Genomic DNA, 26,415 nt, shown 5'->3' with positions numbered 1-26,415 from the left:
TATTGTATACTGTACAGTGTATGCTATTATTTGTATATTGTTGTATGTAATTATGTGTATATTAGACTTTAAATTGTGTTGTGTTAATTTGATGTTATTGTAAATTGGTATACTGTATGTCTCATCATTGTCACAACTGCTATATTGATCGGAACTGCACCCAAGAATTTCACACACCATTGCACTTGTGTATATGGCTGTGTGACAATAAATGTGATTTGATTTGATTTGATCTTCCCACGACCTTTTCATCCCATGCAAAGCATGTCAGCAAAATAAATTAAAAAAAATTTACAGTATATATATATATATATATATATATATATATATATATATATATATATATATATATATATATATATATATATATATATATATACACACACACACACACACACACACACACACACACACACTGGCGGCCAAAAGTTTGGAATAATGTACAGATTTTGCACTTATGGAAAGAAATTGGTACTTTTATTCACCAAAGTGGCATTCAACTGATCACAATGTATAGTCAGCACATAAATAATGTGAAAAATGACTATTACAATTTGTAAAAAAATGTTCAGAACTTCTTAAACTACTTCAAAGAGTTCTCATCAAAAAATCCTCCACGTGCAGCTATGACAGCTTTGCAGATCCTTGGCATTCTTGCTGTCAGTTTGTCCAGATACTTAGGTGGCATTTCACCTGTCGCACTTGCCATAGATGTGGCTGTCTTGTCGGGCACTTCTCACGCACCTTACAGTCTAGCTTATCCCACTAAAGCTCAATGGGGTTAAGATCCATAGCTCAAGTTTTCCAATTATCTGTTGTCAAATGTCTGCTTCTTTGCCCACTCTAACCTTTTCTTTTTGATTTTCTGTTTCAAAAGTGGCCTTTTCTTTGCAATTCTTCCCATAAGGCCTGCACCCCTGAGTCTTCTCTTTACTGTTGTCCATGAAACTGGTGTTGAGCGGGTAGAATTCAATGAAGCTGTCAGCTGAGGACATGTGAGGTGTCTATTTCTCAAACTAGAAACTCTGATGTACTTATCTTCTTGTTTAGTTGGACATCTGGCCTTCCACATCTCTTTCTGCAATTTCAAGCATTGTATAGCCTTCATTCCTCAAAACAATGACTGACTGACAAGTTTCTAGAGAAAGCTGTTTCTTTTTTGCCATTTTTGACCTAATACTGACCTTAAGACATGCCAGTCTATTGCATACTGTGGCAACTCAAAAACAAATACAAAGACAATGTTAAGCTTCATTTAATGAACTAAATAGCTTTCAGCTGTGTTTGATATAATGGCAAGTGATTTTCTAGTACCAAATTAGCAATTTAGCATTAATACTCAAAGATAAGGCGTTGGAGTGATGGCTGCAAAAACAGTGGTGATTTCTCAGGGCCAGCAAAGCCTTCTCTGCTGGTGTAACATGCCTCGACCTTTTTGCCTATGTCTTTTCAATCGCTTTCCACTCCTATTTCACTCCTATATATATATATATATATATATATACAGTTGTGCTCAAAAGTTTGCATACCCTGGCAGAAATTGTGAAATTTTGGCATTGATTTTGAAAATATGACTGATCATGCAAAAAAACTGTCTTTTATTTAAGGATAGTGATCATATGAAGCCATTTATCATCACATAGTTGTTTGGCTCCTTTTTAAATCATAATGATAACAGAAATCACCCAAATGGCCCTGATCAAAAGTTGACATACCCTTGAATGTTTGGCCTTGTTACAGACACACAAGGTGACACACACAGGTTTAAATGGCAATTAAACATTAATTTCCCACACCTGTGGCTTTTTAAATTGCAATTAGTGCCTGTGTATTAATAGTCAATGAGTTTGTTAGCGCTCATGTGGATGCACTGCGCAGGCTAGATACTGAGCCATGGGGAGCAGAAAAGAACTGTCAAAAGACCTGCATAACAAGGTAATAGAACTTTATAAAGATGGAAAAGGATATAAAAAGATATCCAAAGCATTGAAAATGCCAGTCAGTACTATTCAATCACTTATTAAGAAGTGGAAAATTCAGGGATCTCTTGATACCAAGCCAAGGTCAGGTAGACCAAGAAAGATTTCAGCCACAACTGCCAGAAGAATTGTTCAGGATACAAAGAAAAACCCACAGGTAACCTCAGGAGAAAATTACAGGCTGCTCTGGAAAAAGACAGTGTGGTTGTTTCAAGAAGCACAACACGACGATACAAAAATAAGCTGCATGGTCGAGTTGCCAGAAAGAAGCCTTTACTGCACCAATGCCACAAAAAAGCCCGGTTACAATATGCCCGACAACACCTTGACATGCCTTCTGGCACACTGTAATTTGGAGTGACGAGATCAAAATAGAGCTTTATGGTCACAACCATAAGCGCTGTGTTTGGAGAGGGGTCAACAAGGCTTATAATGAAAAGAATACCATCCCCACTGTGAAGCATGGTGGTGGCTCACTGATGTTTTTTTTGGGGGGGGGGCTATAAAGGCACGAGGAATCTTGTTGGCAAGATTAATGCAGCATGTTATCAGAAAATACTGGCAGGCAATTTGCATTCTTCTGCACGAAAGCTGCGTATGGGGCGCTCTTGGACTTTCCAGCACGACAATGACCCTAAGCACAAGGCCAAGTTGACCCTCCAGTGGTTACAGCAGAAAAAGTTGAAGGTTCTGGAGTGGCCATTACAGCCTTCTGACCTTAATAAAATTGAGCCACTCTGGGGAGATCTAAAACTTATAAACATATCCCTCCAGTAACCCAATTAAAGCAAAATGCTGCATGGATCGATGTGGTTAGTTATTAGTTAGTTATGCAAATTAATTCCAACTTTCTACATAATGCATGCACTGAGACATATACTTGACAATCCAGCATCTTCCCAAACCACAGTTAATATCAGCAAGAGACTAGGAGTCCATTAAGCTGCATTCTGTTGACCAAAGGACAAAGCAATTGCAAACATACAATACAATCTGATGCAAAAATGCTGCTCAGAAAGATTTGAACACCGTACAATTCACCAACATGATCCAAAAAGTCACCTTAATTCTCTCCCTTCACTGGTTTGTTTTGCATTTTCTTTTCAAGGTGCATATGTGTGTTTGTGTGTGTGTGTGTGTGTGTGTGTGTGTGTTGAAGTAACCGCACATAAAAAATACTTTTTCTTTTCATAATTACAGTAAAAAATGGCTCCTTTATTGAAGGCTTTCAGCAAGGACAGAAGTCACTGAAGAGCTGACATGCTGGTTAGCTACTGTTCAGGTTAACTTTACATCTGATTCTAAATGAAATCCAGCTCAAGTCTTTTGAATCATTAGAATAGGTTCTGTGTCATCGTGTCTGTATTTCAGCAACAAAACCTCGATGAATTTGTTCACCATCGTTCATTTCAACAGACCTCAATATAGCAGCAGAAAACTATGATGGGATGTTAGCCAATGAATGATGTGATAAACTTTTTATAGAATGCCTCTGTTCCCATGGTTAATCTATTATCTGACAAAGCTGGAGAACTGAAATATGGAAATTTAAAGATTAGCTTTCTTTACACTGCAAAGGAGGCCCTAAAACCGTATCTGAAAGCATGTGGGTGAGACCTGTGCTAGTTTTCACAAGGGGAAGTTGTCAAAAGGGCTCTTTAACTATATGGAACCCATAAGGTTTCAAGTGATAAATCCAGATTAAAACATGTGTTTTCTCTAGCATTGGTTTTGTTTATATTGGTTTCAAACACCTTGTTCAAAACTGCTCTAAATTACAGTAACATCTGTGAATGTAAATGTTGATTCTTATGCAGACGACAACTGCAAGAAAAAGCTCTGCAGCATTTAATTTATGCAGTACTAAAGCCTAAAGCCTTTCTAAAGCTAACAAACTTACCTAAAACCTCTATTCTATAAAACACTATTCTATTCCTGCCTTGCAAGCAATGATATTTTCTTCAGGAAATGTAAATCTAGTTCTTTCAAAAGCTCAAAAAAGTTTGAAAAATGTACAGTCGGAAAAGTACACAAAATTGTTAATAAGACTGCTAGCAAGATGGGATCATTTAACTTGCATTGATGAGAGAACAAAATGTCACTTCAGAATAAAATTTTACTGATATACACTAAAATGCAATTACTTAGGGCAGTAAGTGTCAATTCAGCTCTTTTTGAGTCACCTTACCGCAGTTTTAATTTCCCACATGGGCATTTTGTGCAAAATCACACAAATTAAACTCCCATCACACTGATGTAGATTTTTGTTTTTATATCTTCATATAGCCTAGTTTATCAGAGCCTATAAGGACCCTTTTTACGTTTTTTTTTTTATTTTTTATGTTCGCCTTAATTTAGCAGCTTTAATCTAGCAAACTTGTTTTTATATTTTTTTATTTTTGTACTATTTAATGTCAATTTATAATGTTAGTTACCACTGTTGTGATGGGGTTTCAAATGCAGCTGCTGAGGAAGCGACAATAAATTTAGGATCAAGGGAAAATAATAGTGGATTTGTTTCTTATGCAGTTTGAGCAAATGAGAATCCAAAAATAATATTTGCTTTTGTCTCCCATTTACCTCTTTAGAAGTTTATCCCACAATAGTTTACTTCCATGTTCCTAACCCAGAAATTTGAAAAGTGTCCATAACCTGTCAGTTTGGACTCTCCTTAGTGTGCACTAAGACAATGTTGTCTATTCGGTGTGGCACAAGGTTAATTATTAAATATGTAGCTGTCAGTCAACGCTATTCCTCCAGAATAAGCTGCATCAGCTTTGGAGGACTAACAGGAGGCAGAGATGCAGCACATGTGCCATCACTGTGTACAGCATATATAAGCATTTGATTGATCTCAAAGCTTAGAATTTGACACATTTGCTAGATTGGCAATTCTGTTTTTTTTTGTGCAGCAGGCAATGAAGGAACAAATGGATTCCAGATTGGACACTCCACTGGGCTCAGGCTTGTCAGATGCTCTGATCACATCCTTTCAATGCCTTAATATACAGTATGTGATTTATTACCATAAATACTAATGAAAGAAACTACTAACAACTGAGTATTCATAGGTAAGAAAAGTACAATTAGCATTAGTACACAGACCGATGTAACAAGGTTCATCTTACTCTAGTGAAAAAGGTCTATGTGATTTAAAAGTTTTATAAGCTGTCAGCTCACCTTCACTCCAAAACAATTTTTTATATATATATCTACGCATTTCAATTTCATAACAAAATTCCATATATATATATATGTACGTTTTATTAATTTCGTTATTGAATTTGATGGAATTTTGTTATGAAATTGAAAGGCATAAATATATATATAAAAAAATGTTTTGGAGTGAAGGTACATTTTTAAAAATAGGCTAAAATATTCTTTTAAGTGTTCTGTAAAGCTGCTTTGAATTGACGTGTATTGTGAAAAGCTCTATACAAATAAAAATGACTTGACTAGACATAAATGAGGCATGTAACAATGCAGTATACTACTGTCTAAAATGTTTATCTGGCATAATGTGTACTGTTTCATGTACAATTTTTTAAGTATGCACTGTTCAGTATGACGTTGGCAGTATCCCATTCGGAGCATAACCTTTGCCTCTGAAGATTCAGCAAAATATGTCGCTTTTATGTTATTTTAAGATAGGCAACTGTTTATTACAAATAACGGAAGTATAACATTTAAAGAAACTCAATTTTACAAAGAAAGTATGACAGTATGAGAAATAATGTACATTTATATATTTTTAAATATTGTTTGTATTAGACTGATGGCACATGCTATTCTTAACAGCTGTCATGAAACTTAACTAATACACAATTGAGTCTTTCTCCAATTATACATTTTAAACAATACTATTCATCTCCATAGTTCAATCTATCATTAGGCTGGTAAGACTTTCCGTCATCCTATACTATAACGGGATCTTTAAAATTAATTAAAGAATTGTATCCAAATTATGCAAATCCTCCAAGGATATTCCTAACCACACAGAAAGAATATTTTCTGAATTTAAAAAAGATCAATTCTCCACTAGCTCAGAAAGCATGTGGGCCATGAAATTTCTCTCAGGGTTGCTGCAAAAGAAATACACTTTCTTTGTACCCTACTGCATGTAACATATTCGAGCCTGTGTAATTTGCACAGAGTGCTTCCATATCCTCCAGGCAACACATTTAATCCTTGATGGAGTGGAGAATCTGCATGCTTACCCCCCAAACAGTCTCTAGCATGAAGCCTTGGGCATGAAAGCATGCAGCAATGTAATTAAACGTCTGTCAAATGCTGAAGGTTTGTAGTTAGAGTTAATTATATTGTCACCTGAGATTATACAAGGAAGGTGGCCACAATGTTGTATTGTAATTTCTGAGAGGCTCTAATATGCGGCAACAGTTCCATGCTCAATGAATTCCAATTACATGAATACATTGCACTGTGAATGTCTCAGATGAGCAAAATTAACAAGGCAGACACTTCATTGTCTGTTATCTTTCAAACTGGAAATAGTCTGATGAGCATTTTTATCACATAACATACCTTATCGAGCAAATAACAACATTTGCACACAGATATTACTTGGTTATGATCTTACTTACCCTCATACCAAGTTCAATGTTCTCTCCTCCGTACACCTCCATGCCTGGGTCAAGCAGTCCTATTTCTCCAAAATACTCTCGATCCACCACGAAGGAGCAACCAATCATTGCAGGTGTTCTGTGACAGAAAAATAGACATGAACAGTGCATTCATATTCTCTTTACATCTGAATAGTATTTCAACTTGGCTCACATGCTGGATTTCTATTATAGAAATAGATCTATAGATCTGTCTGTCTATCTGTCCGTCCGTCCATCCGTCCACCCCACCAATCCATCCATCCATCTATCCATCTATCGTTCGTATATCCCCAGAGAGCCAGTAGCTGTTGCTGAGCAAAGCTGAGGCAAGATGTGCTGATGAATTAATAACTCTTAGAGACAACTGGAAGTCATTCCTGAATCAGAGGAGTGCTGCCCTTTCACAGTGTGAAGAACTTCTGTTGAGTGGGAGAAAGATGAGCCAGAAGCCATATGTGCAATCGAGAGTGTGGCTGTTTAAAGTGAAATGCACATCACACTGTGCAGTGAGTGAGTAATTGTTCATATAGTACAGAAAAAAGTGTTGACTGGTTAATGCTATATTTCCCTTCTCTTTACTCTCCTCGTTGTCTTTCTTCCTCCAGTGTGTTGTATCAAAACACCTACAAATCCTTAGAAAACCCTTGAGCATTTTGTACTGTATGTTAGCAGGTAGCTAGCTACAAAGATGCACATCAACAGGTTAATTTAAGAGTCCTGTTGAACACTTGTAAATCTTGTATCACCAAGTTTAGTCTTTGTTTGTTTTGGGTGTTTTGGGTAAGATCTGATGTGTGTCATGAAGAGAGCTAGTCATCTGTCTGAGGCTGTAAAATCAATGCAGACAAAAGATCTATTAAGCTTCAGAAACTCAAGATGGTCTTGTCATTGACAGATCTTGTCAAAATCTGTTCATTTTGGTTTGGTGCTTTTGTGGTTAATTGAAAGTGAAAACCTAATGAATGCTAATTGTACTGTACATTTCAACAACATTAAACAGCAATGTTTTTGTTGAAACAACATTTCTTTTTTGCTCCATTATTTTGAGTAAAAAAAAAAAAAAGGCTTTGTGTAAACATGTCTTAAGAAAAATGATTAATGATTTAATTTATTGATAATGATTTAAAAGTGTTTGCAGAGTAATGGGTTATGCTTTACTTAGGAAAATGCTGGTAACTGATTCTTGATTACTGGGACAAAATAAAATGGGCTACAAATAAATAATTAAATAAATAAAAGATTATGTAACAAGGAATTAAGCACGTGCAGAAGTATTCAATTAGCGTCTGCTTTTTATATTCAAATACATACATTCATTATTATTTTTTTTTATTTCATACTTGTAATCAAGAATACTCATGGTACAGAATCTGGAAAGGGTGTTTTTTTCTGGAAGATGTTTGCATGGAGTATTATATACAATCACTGTCTTTTGCCTCTTTGTGCCAACGATTGCTTGTTTTACGGCATTTCAATTGGACTTTTCCTTTATTTAACAGTAAACATGAATCTTTTTAATAAATGCTGCTGTGTGATATGAGTATTGGGATCCTCAGTGATGAATAGCCACAGGCTAGCTAAGCTGCAGTAGATACACAAGGAGCTTGAGAGAAGTGGCGCTGGAATGATTTCCAATAATGCTCCTCATTGACAAGCTGCAGGCCTGCGGGCAGCCATTTTAATCTGTCAATACCAGCACTTGTGATGAGGGCTGCATGAACAATGACTGCTGCCTCTTTTTCTAATGAGATTTTGTTCAAACGTTCAAACATATATTGTTACCTCAGGTGACAAATATATCAATGATTTAATTTTTTATTTTTATTTGAGAGGTGAGGTACAGTAGAAAGCGATCCAGGAAGAATAATTATATTGGTTATTGAAATCAGTTTGTACGCATTGTGTACGCCTTGAAAACTTTAGTGTGACATTAAATACTGTACCAGAATTTTATTTTTAGGTCCAGATGCAACGGTTTTTGATGCTTTTATATACTGTATTTTTTTTTTTTTTAACATGATGTCTGAGTGGTCCAGTTTTGGAAGAAGCTATTTTGAAACTGTAGCTTGTCAACTACAGTCACAATATCCTTTTGAAAAAGTACTTGGCTACACTACAAGCTACTAATAAAAAATATCCAACTACATTGAAGCTATTGTTTTTTTGAGCAGCCCATTCAGCCAGACATAGCAACATTAGCTTGACCAATGCTGTGAGTTTGGGGCGGGGCTATCGGTTTGTACAACGGCCATTGTTCAAAGGTGCCTCTGTTTGTTTCTGGCAGGCAGCAGATGCCTTGACCCCACCATAATCCTAACCATATGAAGCCTGTAAGGCTGAGTACCCTGCCAGGAACAATCTGGGGGACCTTTCTCCCATCACATTGTACAACCAAGAGATGACAAGTCTTTTCTGGAATCTGACTTGAAAACGTCATGGTTACTTGTGTAACCTCCGTTCCCTGATGGAGGGAACGAGACGTTGTGTCGATGTAGTGACACTGGGGTTCACTCTTGGGAGCCCGAGACACCTCTGGTCTTTGATAAAAGGCCAATGAAAATTGGCGAGTGGTATTTGCATACCACTCCCCCGGACATACGGGTATAAAAGGAGCTGGTATGCAACCACTCATTCAGGTTTTGTGCTGAGGAGCCGAGACAAGGTCCGGCAATTTCAGAGAGTAGTTCAGCATTGTGGCAGGAGGGACACAATGTCTCATTCCCTCTATCAGGGAATGGAGGTTACACAAGTAACCATGACATTCCCTATCTGTCACTCACTCGACGTTGTGTCGATGTAGTGACACAAGGGGTCCCGATACGAAACGCCACAATTGGCTGAACAATGTTACGTGAACTGGTAGTGTGTGGTGGGCAGACTACTGTGTGCCTCATAGCCAGCGCACCAGGTCGACACGTAACCTCCCCCAACATAGTTATGTGTGTAAAACGGCCCTTTTTGGGGACAAGTCGACTACCAAAAAGATAGAGACAGGCTTAACCCAGTCGTGGCCTCTTTTCCCCTTCTTTTTTTCCACTCCCTAAAAAAGAAGGGGGATTACCGCCAGGTCTAGTAGAGGGGGTGTCCCTCCCAAGGGGAAGACACCGCGGAGATCACACCTCGCCCAAAGAGAGGGGGGATATTTAAGTGGAAAAATACGTCACATGGTCTTTCCAACCATGTGGAGATTCTTCAAGGTAGATCCTGCCCAATGGGGGAGGAGTTACTACAAACATGGAGACTGGGGCAGAGGGGCTCTGCCCAAGGAAGACGCAGTTTGCCAACAGGGAAATGAATTAGCGGAAGATATATATTGCATGGGGTTAGCCTTACAGGGAACCGCCACATGCGGAGCACCTACTCCAGAACAGGACTCTTAGTTCGCACGTGTACTGGGCCGGCAGCGAGTCTCTCTGAAAACTCGACTGCCACAGGGCTCGGAGGAAGTCAACCAGGGAACAAAGTTTGTGAACACTACTGGGAATTAATCCGCTTGTGTTGCGTGCCACTACCTGGGATGAAACCAGTTCCACCCGGAGGTTGTAGAACCTTGCACAGGTGTTGGGTGTTGCCCAGCCCGCTGCTCTGCAAATGTCTGTTAGAGAGGCACCACTGGCCAGGGCCCAGGGAGCCGCTACACCCCTGGTAGAATGGGCTTGTAGCCCTACCGGCGGTGGCATGTCCTGGGTGACATATGCCATAGTTATGGCGTCAATGAGCCAGTGGGCAAGCCTCTGCTTGGAGACAGCACTTCCTTTCCGCTGTGCACCAAAGCAGACAAAGAGCTGCTCAGAGATTCTAAAGCTCTGCGTGTGATCCAAATAGATGCGTAAAGAGTGCACCGGACACAGTGATGACAGGGCTGGGCCTGCCTCCACCTGGGGCAGCGCTTGCAGGTTCACCACCTGGTCCCTAAAGGGGTGGTGGGAACCTTGGGCACATAGCCCGGTTGGGGTCTTAGGATCACGTGAGAGTAACCCGGACCGAATTCCAGGCACATTTCGCTGACAGAGAACGCTTGCAGGTCACCTACCCTCTTGATGGAAGGAGTGCAGTCAGGAGGGCAGTCTTCAAGGAGAGTGCCTTAAGCTTGGCTGACTGCAAAGGCTCAAAGGGGGCTCTCTGTAGACTCTGAAGAACTACAAAGAGGTCCAATGAGGGAACGAGGCACGAGGAGCGTGAGGTCCGAGAACCACGCCTGGGTGGGCCAGTAGGGTGCTACCAGGACGACCTGCTCCTTGCACAGGGTCTGTGCAAGTAGGCTCACTGGGGGAAAACGCATATTTGTGCATGCCAGGGGGCCGGCTGTGTGCCAGCGCGTTTATGCTAAGGGGGTCTCGGTTAGGGCGTACCAGAGCGGGCAGTGGGGAGGATTCTTAGGAGGCGAACAGGTGCACCTGTGCCTGGCGAGCAGAATTGTCAACAACTCGAGGCAGTTGATGTGCCAATGCAGTCACGGACCTGTCCAGAGGCCGGCGGCTGTGTGCCCCTTGCAAACAGCGCCCCAGCCCGTTTTGGAGGCGTCTCTCATGACCACGACGCACCTGGAGACCAGTTCTAGAGGAACGCCTGCCAGTAGAAACGAGAGGTCGGTCCAAAAAAAGATGGTGACAGACCGGCGTGATGACCACGCGATGTGTCCCGTGGCACCATGCCCATCTCGGGACTCGAGTCTGGAGCCAGTGCTGAAGCGGCCTCATATGCATCAACCCGAGCGGGGTGGCCACCGCCGAGGATGCCATATGCCCCAGGAGCCTCTGAAAAAGTTTCAGTGGAACCGCTGTTTTCTGTTTGAACGCCTTCAAACAGGCCAGCTCCGACTGGGCATGCTTGTTTGTAAGGCGCGCCATCAAGGAGACTGAGTCCAACTCCAAACCGAGAAAAGAGATGCTCTGAACCGGGAGGAGCTTGCTCTTTTCCCAGTTGACCCGAAGCCCTAGTCGGCTGAGGTGTGAGAGCACCAGGTCCCTGTGTGCACACAACATGTCTCGAGAATGAGCTAGGATTAGCCAGTCGTCGAGATAGTTACAAGCGGTAAGGGCGCTTACACCTGAGCTAAATTATGTCTAACACCTGTCTCTAATTTCAGTGAGCACGGGGAGAGCGGCATAAATAGAGCCACACAGCAGTTAGAGGGGAGAGAGAGCCTGGGCACGGACTGAGAAGCCAAGAGTTATTATTATTACAAAGTTGAGAGCACCTGAAGAAGTGCGCAATTGGACGGGTGGAGGTACAGTATCTGGGGTTCCACTTGGGCCACGGGCAGGTGTGTCCTCAAATTGACAAGACAGCGGCGATTGCGACCTGCCCAAGACCCAAGACCAAAAAGCGGGTGAGACAGTTCCTGGGGCTGGCTGGCTATTATAGAAGGTTCGTACCTAATTATTCGGACGTCACCAGCCCGCTGACTGATCTCACTAAAAAGGGAGCTCCAGACCCGGTCCAGTGGACAGAGCAGTGTCAGCGGGCGTTCACGCAAGTTAAAGCCGCACTTTGTGGGGGGCCGCTATTACATTCACCTGACTTCTCTCTCCCTTTTGTTTTACAGACAGATGCTTCAGACAGGGGGCTGGGGGCCGTGCTCTCGCAGGTGGTGGAGGGGGAGGAGCGCCCGGTGCTGTACATTAGCCATAAGCTCTCGTTGAGGGAAACTAAGTACAGCACAGTAGAAAAGGAGTGTCTCGCCATCAAGTGGGCTGTCCTCACTCTCCGATACTACCTGTTGGGGTGGGCCTTCACCCTCTGTTCCGATCACACCCCAATCCAGTGGCTCCACTGCATGAAAGATACCAATGCCCGGATCACCCGTTGGTATCTGGCTCTTCAGCCGTTTAAGTTCAAGGTGGTCCACAGACCGGGGGCGCAGATGGCTGTCGCCGATTTCCTTTCCAGGAATGGGGGGGGAGTGGTAGGCAGGCCGGATGCCGCCCGGCCTGAGTCGGGCGGTGGGGATATGTGGCAGCGGGGGCATGGTCAAGCATCTCTCCGGAGAGAGAGAAAGCGGTAAGGGCGCTTACACCTGAGCTAAATTATGTCTAACACCTGTCTCTAATTTCAGTGAGCATGGGGAGAGCAGCATAAATAGAGCCACACAGCAGTTAGAGGGGAGAGAGAGCCTGGGCACGGACTGAGAAGCCAAGAGTTATTATTATTACAAAGTTGAGAGTTTATTTTGTGAGCTAGTTTGTGGATATGTTTTTAGACTGTGTTATTGAGCAACGTAAAAGCCTTGAGAGTGTGTATGTGCTGCAGTGAGGAAAATAAAAACGCCTACCTGAACCAGGAAATCTGCTTCTCGCCTCCTTCCACTGAGAAGTGCTACAGAGAAATATACTCTTTTAGAGAAATATACTCTTTTATTTCTGCCGAAGCGCCCAGGGGCATTCTCTGCAGTGCACCATTGCAGAGGGGGGAGAAGCCGCTGAAATGTGCCGTCAGATCCAGAAGAGGTGAATGAACAGTCGTGGGAATTCAGCTCAGTGAGCATGACCGTTCGGCTCCGAAGAGAAAATCTGAATGAGTGGTTGCATACCAGCTCCTTTTATACCCGTATGTCCAGGGGAGTGGCATGCAAATACCTCTCGCCAATTTTCATTGGCCTTTTATCAAATACCAGAGGTGTCTCAGGCTCCCAAGAATGACCCCTAGTGTCACTACATCGACACAATGTCGAGTGGCTCCTCCACAGCATTCAGCGCTATGAATGAGAGGGTCTAGTACCACACCGGGGCACCAGAGCGTGTCAGGGGAGGTGCAGAGATTGATGATAAATTCACCAAATAAAATCAAAAGATACATAAATACAATAAAAATGTATTGTGAACATAAATTAAAATTATTGCCTTTATGAACCATAGTCCAGCTTAATAGACCAGAGCTCTAAGGCAATATAATACTTTTAAATGTTATGAAGGCATGCATATCATGCGAGAGCGCATCCATATACCGGTTGCGCAAGGGCAAATCTCTCAGCTCGCAGAGCGGATTTCCTTTCTCTCTCTCGCATAAAACTGGATGCGTGCTCTGAATTATGTGCTGCTCAGAGAGAGCTCAAAATGTGTCTTATGCACTCGTGAATGTATTATAAAGCCATATAGCTCTGCATCTGTTCATTTATCACCACGTGTCCATTACGAGTTCAACATGATAGTGGGTCAATGTGTCTTCATGTGTTTGTGACAAGTGCAGTTTCACAAATACGGAGACTTGTTCATGTGATGCGAGTTTATCACAAATATAGGCAAAAAAATAGTTAATCCATTGTCATAAGGACAAACTTGTATTTGTAATAAAAAAATAACGCAGAATACGGTTTTATATCATTAATAGAAATATTTACAGCCATAAATCACACATCAGTGTTTGACGCATTGCCGACTGAGTCTGTCAGACTGAATTTAAGGTTATTGATCATCATTGGTGAAGTGCTCCAACGCCTGAAATATGAAGAATTTTGATAATATCACACTAGAGGAAAATACTTGATAAAACTTCAAATAAGTGGCCAAAATGTAGCCTACTGCTGTTTTTAGTGGAAGAAAGATATTTTTTTACATTAGCATGGGCTATCTTATTTATTATTTACTTGGCTGTTATATAGGCCTATATACAACATTATTGTAATTATATAAATCTGCAAATAGCACAGTCTTGTAAATTCTGTCAGTGAGGCTTACTGTTTTACACTTTGAAAACCCCTGGTCTAGTAAGTCCACATGACTACGTCATAAAGTTTTCCGCCTCCGCTGTCACGGTGTGAAAATTTAGAAAATAAATGATCTGTGAACCACTACAGCTACATTGTAGAAATGGAAGAAGCCACCAGGAGGGTGGGTGCACATCCATTTGATTTGCTTTCTGATATTTTCTTTTACAAAAAAATCTGAATTGTGCAAAGGATTGTGGGTGATTGAAGGCCATGAAGAATGCACCCTCCAGAATAAACCGAACGAAGGCTGCGAAACGAGGCTGCTTTCCAAGTGTCCTCACAATTGAGATGGACTTTGACGGCGCTTGATGATGTGGCAGCCGGGATATCCAGCCTAACTAGGCTGCAGCCTTCCGATTGAGAAGCACTGCTAGTCTTCAAGGCTCCTCTCCCCGATTCAGACCTGTGTTGTTTTTGTTATTGGTCTCTTTTGTTGCAATTCAGTTTATGTAATTACTTTTTTCTTTTTAATAAATTATACTTTTAGCAGTTATCCAACATGTAGCCCCCCTAATGTCGTGGCTAACGAGCCGGCCATGACACAAAAAAAAAAAATAAATAAAAAAATAGATACTGTATATAGGAACAGCTGCAAACTTCTGGCATTTGTGGCAAATAGCAATCTCATTTGCATGTGAAAATAATGAGTGGCAAATTTGCCAGAACACTACATTTTTTTGTAAGGGTAATAATTCAGATAATTCAAATACATTGATTAGACTACATTATTGTGGCAGACAATATATATTGTTTTATTTCCACATCATTGAACAAAATATTATTATAAGCCTAGAGAGATTAATTTTACTATTGAGTTTGTCAATCAGTTTATAGGTAGATTTGCAAGATGGTTTTGTATTTCTTCTGCACTATTTTTGTTGAGCCAGACAGACAATTTTGAAGCATCTCACTTTAACTGCATCACATTTTAATGATTTTCAAGGTCTGTCACCATAAACGGCACGTTTTTAGGACTTTGTGTCAAGTTAAATGTAGTTTGAAACATGAGTCTCTAGACCCCTGCACTCCATCTAGCTGTATTTAAACGCGAGAGCGCATCCTGCTGTGTCAGGCTCATTTCGTGCAGCCTACTCTCTGTAAGCGTGCCTATACAGCTGGAGCTACGCTGAATGCTACTCACAAAACATAAAGTTGGTAATTCAAGCTGAATAGCTCCAATGGTAGGAAAATTCCTTGATTAACTGCGTAATTTTTTTAACGTGTTATTTTTTATTAAATTAATCGCATTGATTAATGTGTTAAATTGACAGCCTTAATTATTACTTCAGTTTGCTCAGCTGTAAAGCAGCTTCCACAACCGCTACTTATTGAAAAACGTTGCTTGTAACTGGAAAAGCTACTCTGTTTTGTAAACAGTTATGCGACTGTTACGCTACAAATATTGTAGTCGCTACTTTTAGTTATTTACTCCCCAACACTTGAGTGGTGAGTGAAGTAGTATTTATTTTTCTGTGCACATTAAAGCTCTTATTTTGTTCAATATTACTGTAATAAAATGAAGGAAAAAAAAAACCCATTATTTTCAGTATGAGGCATCGTGGGGATCAACTCCAGTAATATTGGGCTGCAGGCCTAGTTTCTCCTTCCAAACAGCTATCAGTCAAAGACATGAATAATGAATGGGATTTCGGCTGTCCTGATACTCTCACACAAAAGTGACCTTGACCAGATTTCAATTGAAATTAAAAAGTCCACTCTCCTCTGGCAGGGTATATTCATGACTCTAGAGGGTTTAAGACTGAGCTATAACAAAGCTCATCTCACCAAGTCAGTTTTAGATGTAAAATTATTTATTACAGTGTAGTGGATCATGATTTGAGAAGCTATCTGCACTTTACGAAACAACACCAACAAAATATTCAGGTATACTGCAAAAATAAGTATTTTAAAGGGATAGTTCACTAATTTAAATTCTGTCATCATTAAGTCACCCTCATGTTGTTTCAAACCCACATGACTTCCATAGAACAAAGAAAGGAGATGTTAGGCAGAATGATAGGGACTGACAGTCTCAGTAACTATTTACTTTCATTGTATGATGTTGAGCAGAAATTTCTATATCTTTAAATAAATATTGTTTTCCATTAAAATATCTAAACATCATTAAAACAAGATAAATGTACTTACTTTATTTTAATTGTGTAAAATAAAAAACCTTGCTATCAGTGAATATATCTTACATTAAATATATTATTCATTCTTTTCTTACCACACTATTTTCTTTAGATTTATGATTTAAATTTTTTTTTTTTTTTTTTTTTTTATAAAATCCATATAGGATAAGAAAACAAAATTTAATTCAAGATATTTTCACTGAAAACAAGTCTTAATATAATATTTTATACAATTTTCCATCTCAAGTAAATGTATCTTCTTTTAAGGATGTTCAGAGAAAAACAAGACAAAAATTATTGCAGTGCGAATGAAATCAATAATACTGAAAATACAGGTTTGCTAAACCCACCTTATCACTTTTGAAATATTAATCTTTTATATCCCTGGTCATTTATATTTCAGAGAATGTCTTCATACACTATGAAGTAAACCATTGGCTGCCCTTACCTGATGGGGGCAGTCTCATCTCCTTTGTCCAGCCAATCCTGTGGTGGGATGATGTACATGCACCAGAGGCCCCAGTTGTAGCCGTGAGCTGCATTAGCATATTGTTGCACCTCAAAGGTGTTGTACTTGATGTTGTCTATCGCAGGAAGGATTATCCTAGTGTGATCTTCTTTCACTCTGGTGAGGATAGGTTCAGCCCTGAATGAGTGATAGAGATAGAAATGGGAGGGAGAGAGAGAGAGAGCGAGAGAGAGAGAGAGAGAGCGAGAGAGAGAGAGAGAGAGAGAGAGAGAGAGAGAGAGAGAGAGAGAGAGAGAGAGAGAGAGAGAGGCCATATTGAGCCTTTTTTACTGCCAGTATAAATAGAGTTTGAAATATTCCTGGCTTCACAGAACAGCTGAGGTAAAGCAAAGAAAGCACAGTGTTGGAATGTCAATGTGAAATGTTCTTAAAAATTTTGTTAAAGAGTCTACAAAACGCCTACACCAGAGGCTACAAAGTAGGAGTGATAGGGGAACTACTTATTTCTGCAACAGGGAAGCATTTCAAAGTAGGACAACACAAAATATTTTTGTATAAGAACACTCCCACAATTTTCGCTGATTATCTACATCAGTGGGTCGGGACCCAAAAATTGGTTGCAGGTCTCCTTGTAGGGTAAAAAACAATGCTAAATGCCAATATAGACAGGTTGCGTTACATGCCCTCATCCTCAAAAACCTTGAACAAAACAATGTAAGGTAAAGAAGATACAATGAAAAAAGGGTTAATTTGCAACCAAAATAAGCAACATGATCACACAGGCATGCTCAGCATGTCGGCATGCTGTTTCTGAAAGTTCCGGTACACTAGGATTGGCGACTGTATGCCGACTCACTGACATGCGACATTTCCCACCAGACATTTTTGCATTGGTTTCAGCATGTTTACCTTCCATCGTGGCACGACTGGCAGCATGTTGCATCAGCAGCGTGAGAGACCCAGTTTCGTATCCACGTTGAAACCAGGAAGTAATTGCGTTCGTTTAATCAGTGACAAGCGTGATACCGATATTGCACTTTTCCCCCTAACATTTCATTTTTACTATACTAATGGTTAGGATTAGGTTTGGGTTGGGGGATAAAGTCCATAAATTATGCACTCCTTTTCACTGTATTACATCCTGTACAGCTGAAAAGAACTCGCTTCACAACTAGCTTTTGGCAAACACTCCTGGACATAAATGGAGCTCACACGTGCCTATACACCCTACAGCAATTAACGCTTTGGCCACTGGGGGCAGTGTTTTAAATTTCAGTAAGCATATACCAATTTTTACTAAAGAAAAGTCGACCTACTCTTTCTGATTTCACTGTGAAATCAGGCTGAAATAAATACAGGAAATTTGTGAGTTTGCGAGTTTATGCCCAATATGTTTTATGCAGTGAATTATTGGCTGCTGGGAGCATGTTACCATTCAAAAGTCATTTAGAAAACTTTCAGAAAATGTCTGCATTTATATAGTTTAATATAGTTTAATTTTAAGGACATTTTTGTTTACTTTTGTACAATAAACAAGTTTAGTTTCTGAAATGGGTTGTTGATGTCTAGTGTAAAATCTAATTTCAAATCTAATTTCCATGTCTTTGCAAGAAACTTGTCATAAGGGAACTGAACTGAAACAAATAATTAATGAGATATCATTCTTAATTTTCTTTTGCCTTGGATGAATAATTAAACATGTTGAGAAGGTGTTATTGTCACATTTTATCTTAAGTCTTTTTGAATTTGTCAAAAGAAATATAAGGTGTTGTGCATTACACTGTTCACACAGTTGATTGTGATGCACATGTGCTTTGAATAAATTGACTGTAAATACCCAAAACAAATTCAATGCCACTTGCACATTCTATTCATGCATCCTGCATCCAGCTTCCATGTTTACTCTCATAACATGTGGCTGTTTCCAAGAATAATCTTGGGTGGAAAATTGATTCTGTCACTTTTGGAAATAAGCTTGTATTCCTTAATCAAAAAGGTGTTGGTTTAAATGGAGCACAATCAATTCTGACAGTGTAATCATGACATATTGACATTTTCAGGAGAAATAAACAAGAGACTAACAAGGAAACCAGCAAAAACTTTTTCATCCAATGTCCTTCTGTGTCCTAACATCACCACTTCAAATACATTTTTGCCTTATGTCTCCCTTTCTTCTTTTCCCTCTCTTTTTATTTGCTCTTTTCACATCTTCATAACATCTCTTCCTCTGCTGTCCTTCCTCTTTGTCTCCTCTTCTATAAGATCATTAGCAAAAAGCGCAATCACATTAAGGTAATGATAACCTGTGAGAGATGAGTTTTTATGGGGCTGTGAATAGGGCTGTAAGGGGGGGGGGGATAGCATGCTGAGAGACGTCTTAATGTAAGTGTCCAATTAAAAAGAAAAAGGTGTTTTAAAGGAGTTCTATATTGATATTTTCTGGCACACCAGAGGTCTTTATTGGATGGGATGGGGTTATTTCAATGGATAGAGATTGTGGAGTTTCTTTAAGGCAATACATCTGACTATACTGTTTCCCTGTCTCAACCTCGGCATGCATGTCCTGAGGTTACCAGTGCCTGTGCCGGTCCTGCCGGATGTCCAAATCCCACTGCTACGTGTCGCTGAGTGATGACTACTTACTGCAGCCTATGCCAGCCAGACATTACTTCAGTCTACTACGATGGACTTCACAAAGGATGAAATGCTGCCAACTCCAACTCAAAAACACGGGATACTTCACTGGCCATTGCCTGAACCGTAGGATGGACTTCACTGGAAATTAACTGCCACAACCTTCCAGCAGGACTGCGATGCCCCTCACTAACCTCTGCCTACATCATCTTGGTTAAAGGATGGACTACACTCTTTTAAAATGGAATACATAGACAATAAATTAATTGCCAACTAAAGCCTTTATATATACATTTATACGTATTTTTTAGGGCATACTCTTCAATCACGTTTTCATCAATCCGCACAAGACATTACAGACATTACAGCTTTATTTTCTGTTATAGCATAATTTTCTGTAACGCTGCTTTGAAACGATGCGTATTGTAAAAATTGCTATACAAATAAAACTGACTTGACTATTATCTAAAAAGCAGGATAATTTTCCAGAAACCTTAAATAACTTAAATACTTAAATAATGACAGCTACTAATGTTGTTACACTTGATTGCAAGTAAACTGTTATAATTTGGAAAAATGGCCTGGCAGGATGCCAAACCAGAAGATAGAAACACCAATCAGAGAAGTGGCTGTTACCATATGGAAACAAAATCGGTGGCAATAGAGCTCAGCGGAGATTGTCTACTCCTATAAAGCATTACGAATGGCATAATTTTTTTGTTCTCCCGACACTTTCAATGGCTTATATATTTTGATATTTAAATAGTTTACCAAAAAACATAAAAATAAAGTATTATTATATTTAAAATCAATCACTATAAAATCAATAGTTTTAAATTGCAATGTTGTGTTTGATTTGATTATGCCATTTGCAATTGCTTATGAGTACTTCACTCTAAAAAGCATTTTACACAGTACTTTGTTTTATTTCTGACTTTCATATACTGTATTGCTTTAAATAAAAACTTAGTAATCTTTTGGTTCATCTCAGAGCTGGTTGTCTTGGTTTAACTCTTTATTTAACTTTTTATTTTTTTTTTAAATGGGAAAAACATTTCGGGAACCAAAAAGTGGAAATCACAAAACCACTAGAAAAAAGGCAAAAAAAAGGTAAAAATAAATAAATAAATAAATAAATAAATAAATAATATATTAGGAGATTTTTTATTATTATTTGAAAATCAATGAGATTTTTGTAAAGTTCAATCTATACAAATAAATGCCAGATCTTCTGTGTAAGTCTGGTCCTGAATTAGCATGAGAAGGACACAGCACATATGGAGGATTTACTGATATGGTAACCTTGCCAGAGAAAGCATCCCTCTGGCGAACCTTCCCCTGTCCTTGGGCTGCTGGCGTCACTGCCTGGACTAGCTACATGTAAGATCCCCAAGGAGCCAACTCTAGGCTATATTAAACCAGGGGTGAACAGGGTAAGATTCAACACATGCATACAACTTCACTGGGTCTCCTGTTCCCTATCTGGGTTTAAAACAATGTAAATTGTTTGAGAAAAACTCAAACCAGCCCATCTGGCACCAACAATCATGCCATAGTCCAAATCACTGAGATCACATTTTTTTTCCCCATTCTGATGCTTGATGTGAACATTAACTGAAGCTCCTGACCCATATCTGCATGATTTTATGCACTGCATTTACAGTTACATTTAAAACAAAATCAGTCCAAAAAGAAGGTTATGCGTAAAAAGAAGTAAGCACATTAGCCCCATGAATTTAGAATGTAAACAAGACAATTTACACATTATCTACTGCATATACATTACTTTAAATCATCATCGAGTAGTTAAAACACTGATCTCGTGTGAATTCTATTCATAGAAATGAGGCACGAAGTCATTGATAACACATTTTAATGTCATATTAGTAGATGCTTTACATGTAGTCATGAGCATCCTCATTTTTAAATGTACTTCTAAACATCTCCCACAGCAGCGTGATGGGTGTCTGAATGTTTGCAAACAATATGTCGCGAACAAAGAATGTTGACGCACTTCCCTGTAAGTGTGCTAGGGCCTTTTATACTACATTCTCTTCCGTGAGTGTCCAGTTTTTAAAATCTTGTCCATAGCTGGCAGAAATTGGCAGGAGTAATTACAAAGGCACTCTCATTGGTATACAACAACAAAGTGTGCAGAAGGGCTATAATGATCAGCTACTTCATACCCACAGGAATCAGCTGCAAAGGATACACCCATATCTCTCAACACTTTCAACAGGCGAAAATGACAGACATGTAAAAAGAAATTATTAATAGGAGACTTTTTTCTGTATTTATTACATAACAAAGTGTCCTTGAAGTAATTTTTCATTTTATCGCTGGAAAATGCCAAGTCTCTGTATTGTTAGTCATAGAGTACTTGACGTTCCTGTTGCTGGATGCCCTAACATTACTAGTGGCACAACTGATCTGAAAAAGAGGATGCATTGCCGGTAAAAACCTTTTGGCAGGAAAAGCATTTGCATATTAATTGCAACTGTGCTTAATGCATTTTATAATGGACAAGATGAATGATTATCAATGCATGAATCAAACTCCCTTGGAATGCCCAGGATATCTGACATGGTTTCTGACATGGTTCTGACAGACCATGCGTACTCCAGTATTTTCACTTGCTTTGGCAAGCTGCTCCTCATTTGCATCAAGTTTAAAGTAGGACATACTCACATCGCATCACCAACGGTCACTGTTGCTGTTGCCAGAAATCATCAACTCTCATTGAAAATTAATGACTTTTGGTCACTTTGTGAACGCCACTTAAAGAGATAGTTCACCCAAAAATGAAAATTCTCTCATCATTAACTCACCCTCATGCCATCCCAGATGTGTATGACTTTCTTCTATAGAACACAAATTATGATTTTTAGAAGAATATTTCACCTCTGTAGGTCCATACAATGTAAGTGAATGGGTGCCAAAATGATGACGCTCCAAAAAGCACATAAATGCATCATAAAAGTAATCCATATGACTCCAGTGTTTTAATCCATATCTTCAGAAGTGAGATGAGAAAATGTGGGTGAGAAACAGATCAATATTTATGTCCTTTTTCCCTGTCCAGTAGGGGGCGATATGCACGAAGAATGTGAATCACCAAAACCATGAAAAGAAGAATGTGAAAGTTGAAGTGGCGATGGACTGAGCAGGGAGGAGAATTTATAGTAAAAAAGGATTTAAACATTGATCTGTTTCTCACCCACACCCACATCATATCGCTTCTAAAGACATTGATTTAACCACTGGAGTCTTATGGATTACTTTATTGCTGACTTATGTGATTTGTAGAGCTTCAAAAGTTTGGCACCCATTCACGTGCACTGTATGGACCAAAAGAGCTGATATTTTTTTTTTTTTTTTAAATCTTCATTTGAGTTCAGCAGATGAAAGAAAGTCATACACATCTGGGATGGCATAAGGGTGAGTAAATGATGAGAGAATTTTCATTTTTAAGTGAACTATTCCTTTAAGACAGAGGACCATGTCCAATAAAACTGCACCAGCGACACATTAAAAATGTTTGGATTTAATAATGTTAAATTCACTTATCTGTTTATGCTATAGTCATTACTTCATGCAGATTGTATGCTATGGCAAAGACAAAAAAAAAAAAAAAAATGGCATGGATTTAAAGTGGGCCTACACAATGGGTTGCAACATAAATCATTTAGGCTACATTCAGAAGCAGCATACAGTTGCTAGCCCTGTTTGGTGTGCTAAATACAGTTTTGTTTATTCATACACGGTTAAGTTATGAAAATGAGTGACACCCGCATTCTGTTACGAAAGTGACTCACTTAAATTTTCAAGACTCTGCAGTTGACAATTACTAGACTGTCACGTCATTGACTTAATACTTTGCTGTCAATCACCAATGTTAGAGCTGTCAACCTCTCCCAAGTTATTAAATATGGCATGAAATAGTCTATTGTATGGATAGAAAACAAGGCAAAACTTTAGTATTTGGGTGGAGGAGAAAAGAGTCTTTGGCTGTCTAACTGAGAGGATAAAAGCAGCAGGAGCTGCCGAAATAAATTTGAATAATAATTGAATCCATGCAGATGCAATATTAAGTCTTGATATTTACTATCGTCATCTGTCACCAGGGTTGGGATGGTTACTTTTGAAATGTATTCCACTACAGATTACAGTATACATGCTGTAAAATATCATTTGTAACGTATTCCGTTAGATTACTCAAGGTCAGTAACATATTCTAAATACTTTGGATTACTTCTTCAGCACTGGTTGATGTTTTCGACTTGTTTTGACTATAAAAACTCCAGTACAGTAAGACAAAATACACATGTTAAAAATACATTCTCTGAAAAACCTAAATATCTTATGCAGTGTTGTTTCTAAAACAAGATAAATCAATTTGATCTTGTTTTAAGGATTTTTAGATATTTTTACAGGAAAACAATACAAAAATTATCAAGAATACGATTTTTGCCCTAATATTAAAGGTCTTACTAGAAAAAAAGAAATTATGATCTAAAGTGAATTTTTTTTATAAAAAAATATGATCGTGCCTGGTAACATGTGCATGTAAAATGGCTAGAAATAGCATTTTAGCTTAGCGTAAAGCTGACAATTTACACAAGGTTTATTTCTATTTTTTCTGCTCCAAACTTACTTCAAACGTACTTCTCTGTTTGCTCGTATGAATGTAACACATCATAAGAAATTGTTTCATCGCTGTTCAAATGCACTTTGGATTGCATCATGTTTGTATAAATGTTTTCCATCTGAAAGGACTAAATATTAATGAAACAGATGACAATAAAATGCAAAGTAATCTCTTCAGTAATCAAAATACTTTTTGAATGTAACTGTATTCTAATTACCAATTATTTAAATTGTAACTGTAGTGGAATACAGTTACTTATATTTTGTATTTTAAATACGTATTCCTGTTACATGTATTCCGTTACTCCCCAACCCTGTCTGTCACTATGGTTACAGGCATTACTGAAGGACATTGTGAATTTTAGAAGGAGATTGAGTTTGATTACCTGTTCATACAGACATTACGAGATCTGCTCCTCACTACTGTTTCATGGACAGGGCAATTTAAGTCACACTTGTTAATAAATAAGGTTTCAATTCCAGTGACTGTATGAGCCTAGCCCTACTGTCTTAAACAGACAGTTTGCTAAGTAAACAGATCTCTATCTCTCACAGTGCTTGACTTGACGTGTCATCTTATGGAGGTTGGTTCTGCTATCTTCCCCGTCTTTTTCCCTTTATAGATAGCTCAGGAACAAACTACTTAGAGATTACCCCTCCATTCTCCACAACTGATGAAACTCCTGTGTGATATATCTAGAATTAGGAAACTTTCTCACATGTCCCCCTATCAGAAAATGGAATCTTGCCTTATTCACTGTGAAAACCCCATGAACTGCCCATGTCTGCTTAGTGTGCCCAGAATAGTGCCTGGTTAAAAAAGTTAGCTTTTCTAGGCTAAGGCAAAATGTTCCCTGAAGCTTTTTTCATGCATCAGGATGAAGGATTTAATTTTGTACATGCTGTTTTTAAGCACATTATAGATCTGTTGGGTGGCTTAGAAGCTGGGAAATATTTATCGCCTTTGGACACGTTGCAGACTGTCACAGCTATGTTAGCCTCATCCTGTTAAATGTTTTACTTTTTTATGTTTACAAAATGTTTGTGACAGCATAAACCAACACTCTCACACTGTCTGGCTACTCACTTAGTCTAAAAATACATCTGTCCCCTCCTGTAAACAGCAACCAGAGTTTTACATTTGCCGGAAAAATGTGAGTGGCGCTTACACGTGCAGAACTCAACATCATGCTAGGGTGTTGTGGGGAATTGCCAGGGTGTTGTGGGTGGTTGCTATAGGGCATTGGTAAGTGGTTGCTTGGGTGTTCTTGATGGTTGCTAGGTGGTTGGATACCAGCACAAGTTAAAAGAGCCCACTCTCAAGTCTCTATGATATTGTTGTCCAGATATCCCCTCCTTCATTTTAAGTCTACAGGATTTTTGCACCAGTTTTATTACCCGCCAGGAAAAATTGTGTGCAAGACCGCTTAGAAAAATAACCTCCCCTCAACAATTTGAATAAGATTTGAGGCATCAATAATGTCCATACCACAAAAGGTGTTGGATGAGTTTTGCACCAAAGTTTAATATCTAGTAATAGCGAACAATAGTAATAGTGATGCTATTTACAAATGAAGACTGACACTTGCAATGTTACCCATATTCATTTATTTACCAATGAACACAATGATAAATCATTTACAGAATATGATTAATTTACAATTTATTTTCAATTAAACAATCAGTCCTAATTTACTACACAATTTCCCTAGATACAGATTACGTTTGGTTTTTAAATACATCCTTTAACTGTGGATAAACACAACTGTAATTTTTCAGTATGATTTAAAACAACCTTAATTCTGATTCAGGAAAAAACAAAACAAAACAAAACAAAACAAAAAACACAAATGCTAATACAAAATATTAACAAATTACAGGTGCAATAGACAAGGGCTAAATTAAGAATGAAAATGGTGTAATGTTAAATTAATGCAGGCTTTCAATGTGGCAGAACATAATTTAAGTAAGGATATATCTATCTAACTCCTATCTTGAACACAGGCAGAGAGAGGGTTGTCAGATCCCAGTGGAAGTCATACCAGGGCAACACATACACACATTTTATGTGCTCTACTCGAGGCAAAGTGGCAGTGCTGAGCCGTCCAAAATAGATTTTATAATCAAGCATATTGTCAGCTGATGCTCAGCTGATCATGACATCCACCAATACGATTCAGACACTTATCAGAATGGTCCTATTTAAATCCTCCATTTATTC

General features: G+C 38.9%; 1 protein-coding gene across 1 annotated transcript in view; it reads right to left on the bottom strand.

Annotated features, from left to right (window-relative positions):
• Positions 1-26,415, bottom strand: part of LOC127439565 (polypeptide N-acetylgalactosaminyltransferase 9-like) — a 149,923-nt gene that overhangs the window by 46,515 nt on the left and 76,993 nt on the right. Inside the window, exons 5-6 of the mRNA XM_051695726.1 lie at positions 16,893-17,090; positions 6,581-6,698 (exon numbers count right to left, since the gene is read on the bottom strand). Of these exons, the coding sequence (XP_051551686.1) occupies positions 6,581-6,698; positions 16,893-17,090 (316 nt within the window). The remainder of the gene's footprint in view (positions 1-6,580; positions 6,699-16,892; positions 17,091-26,415) is intronic.

The sequence above is a fragment of the Myxocyprinus asiaticus genome, chromosome 4 (assembly GCF_019703515.2).
Source record: "Myxocyprinus asiaticus isolate MX2 ecotype Aquarium Trade chromosome 4, UBuf_Myxa_2, whole genome shotgun sequence".
NCBI lineage: Eukaryota > Metazoa > Chordata > Actinopteri > Cypriniformes > Catostomidae > Myxocyprinus > Myxocyprinus asiaticus.
The sequence above is the reverse complement of the archived record's forward strand: the minus strand, read 5'-3'. Positions and strand labels throughout refer to the sequence as shown.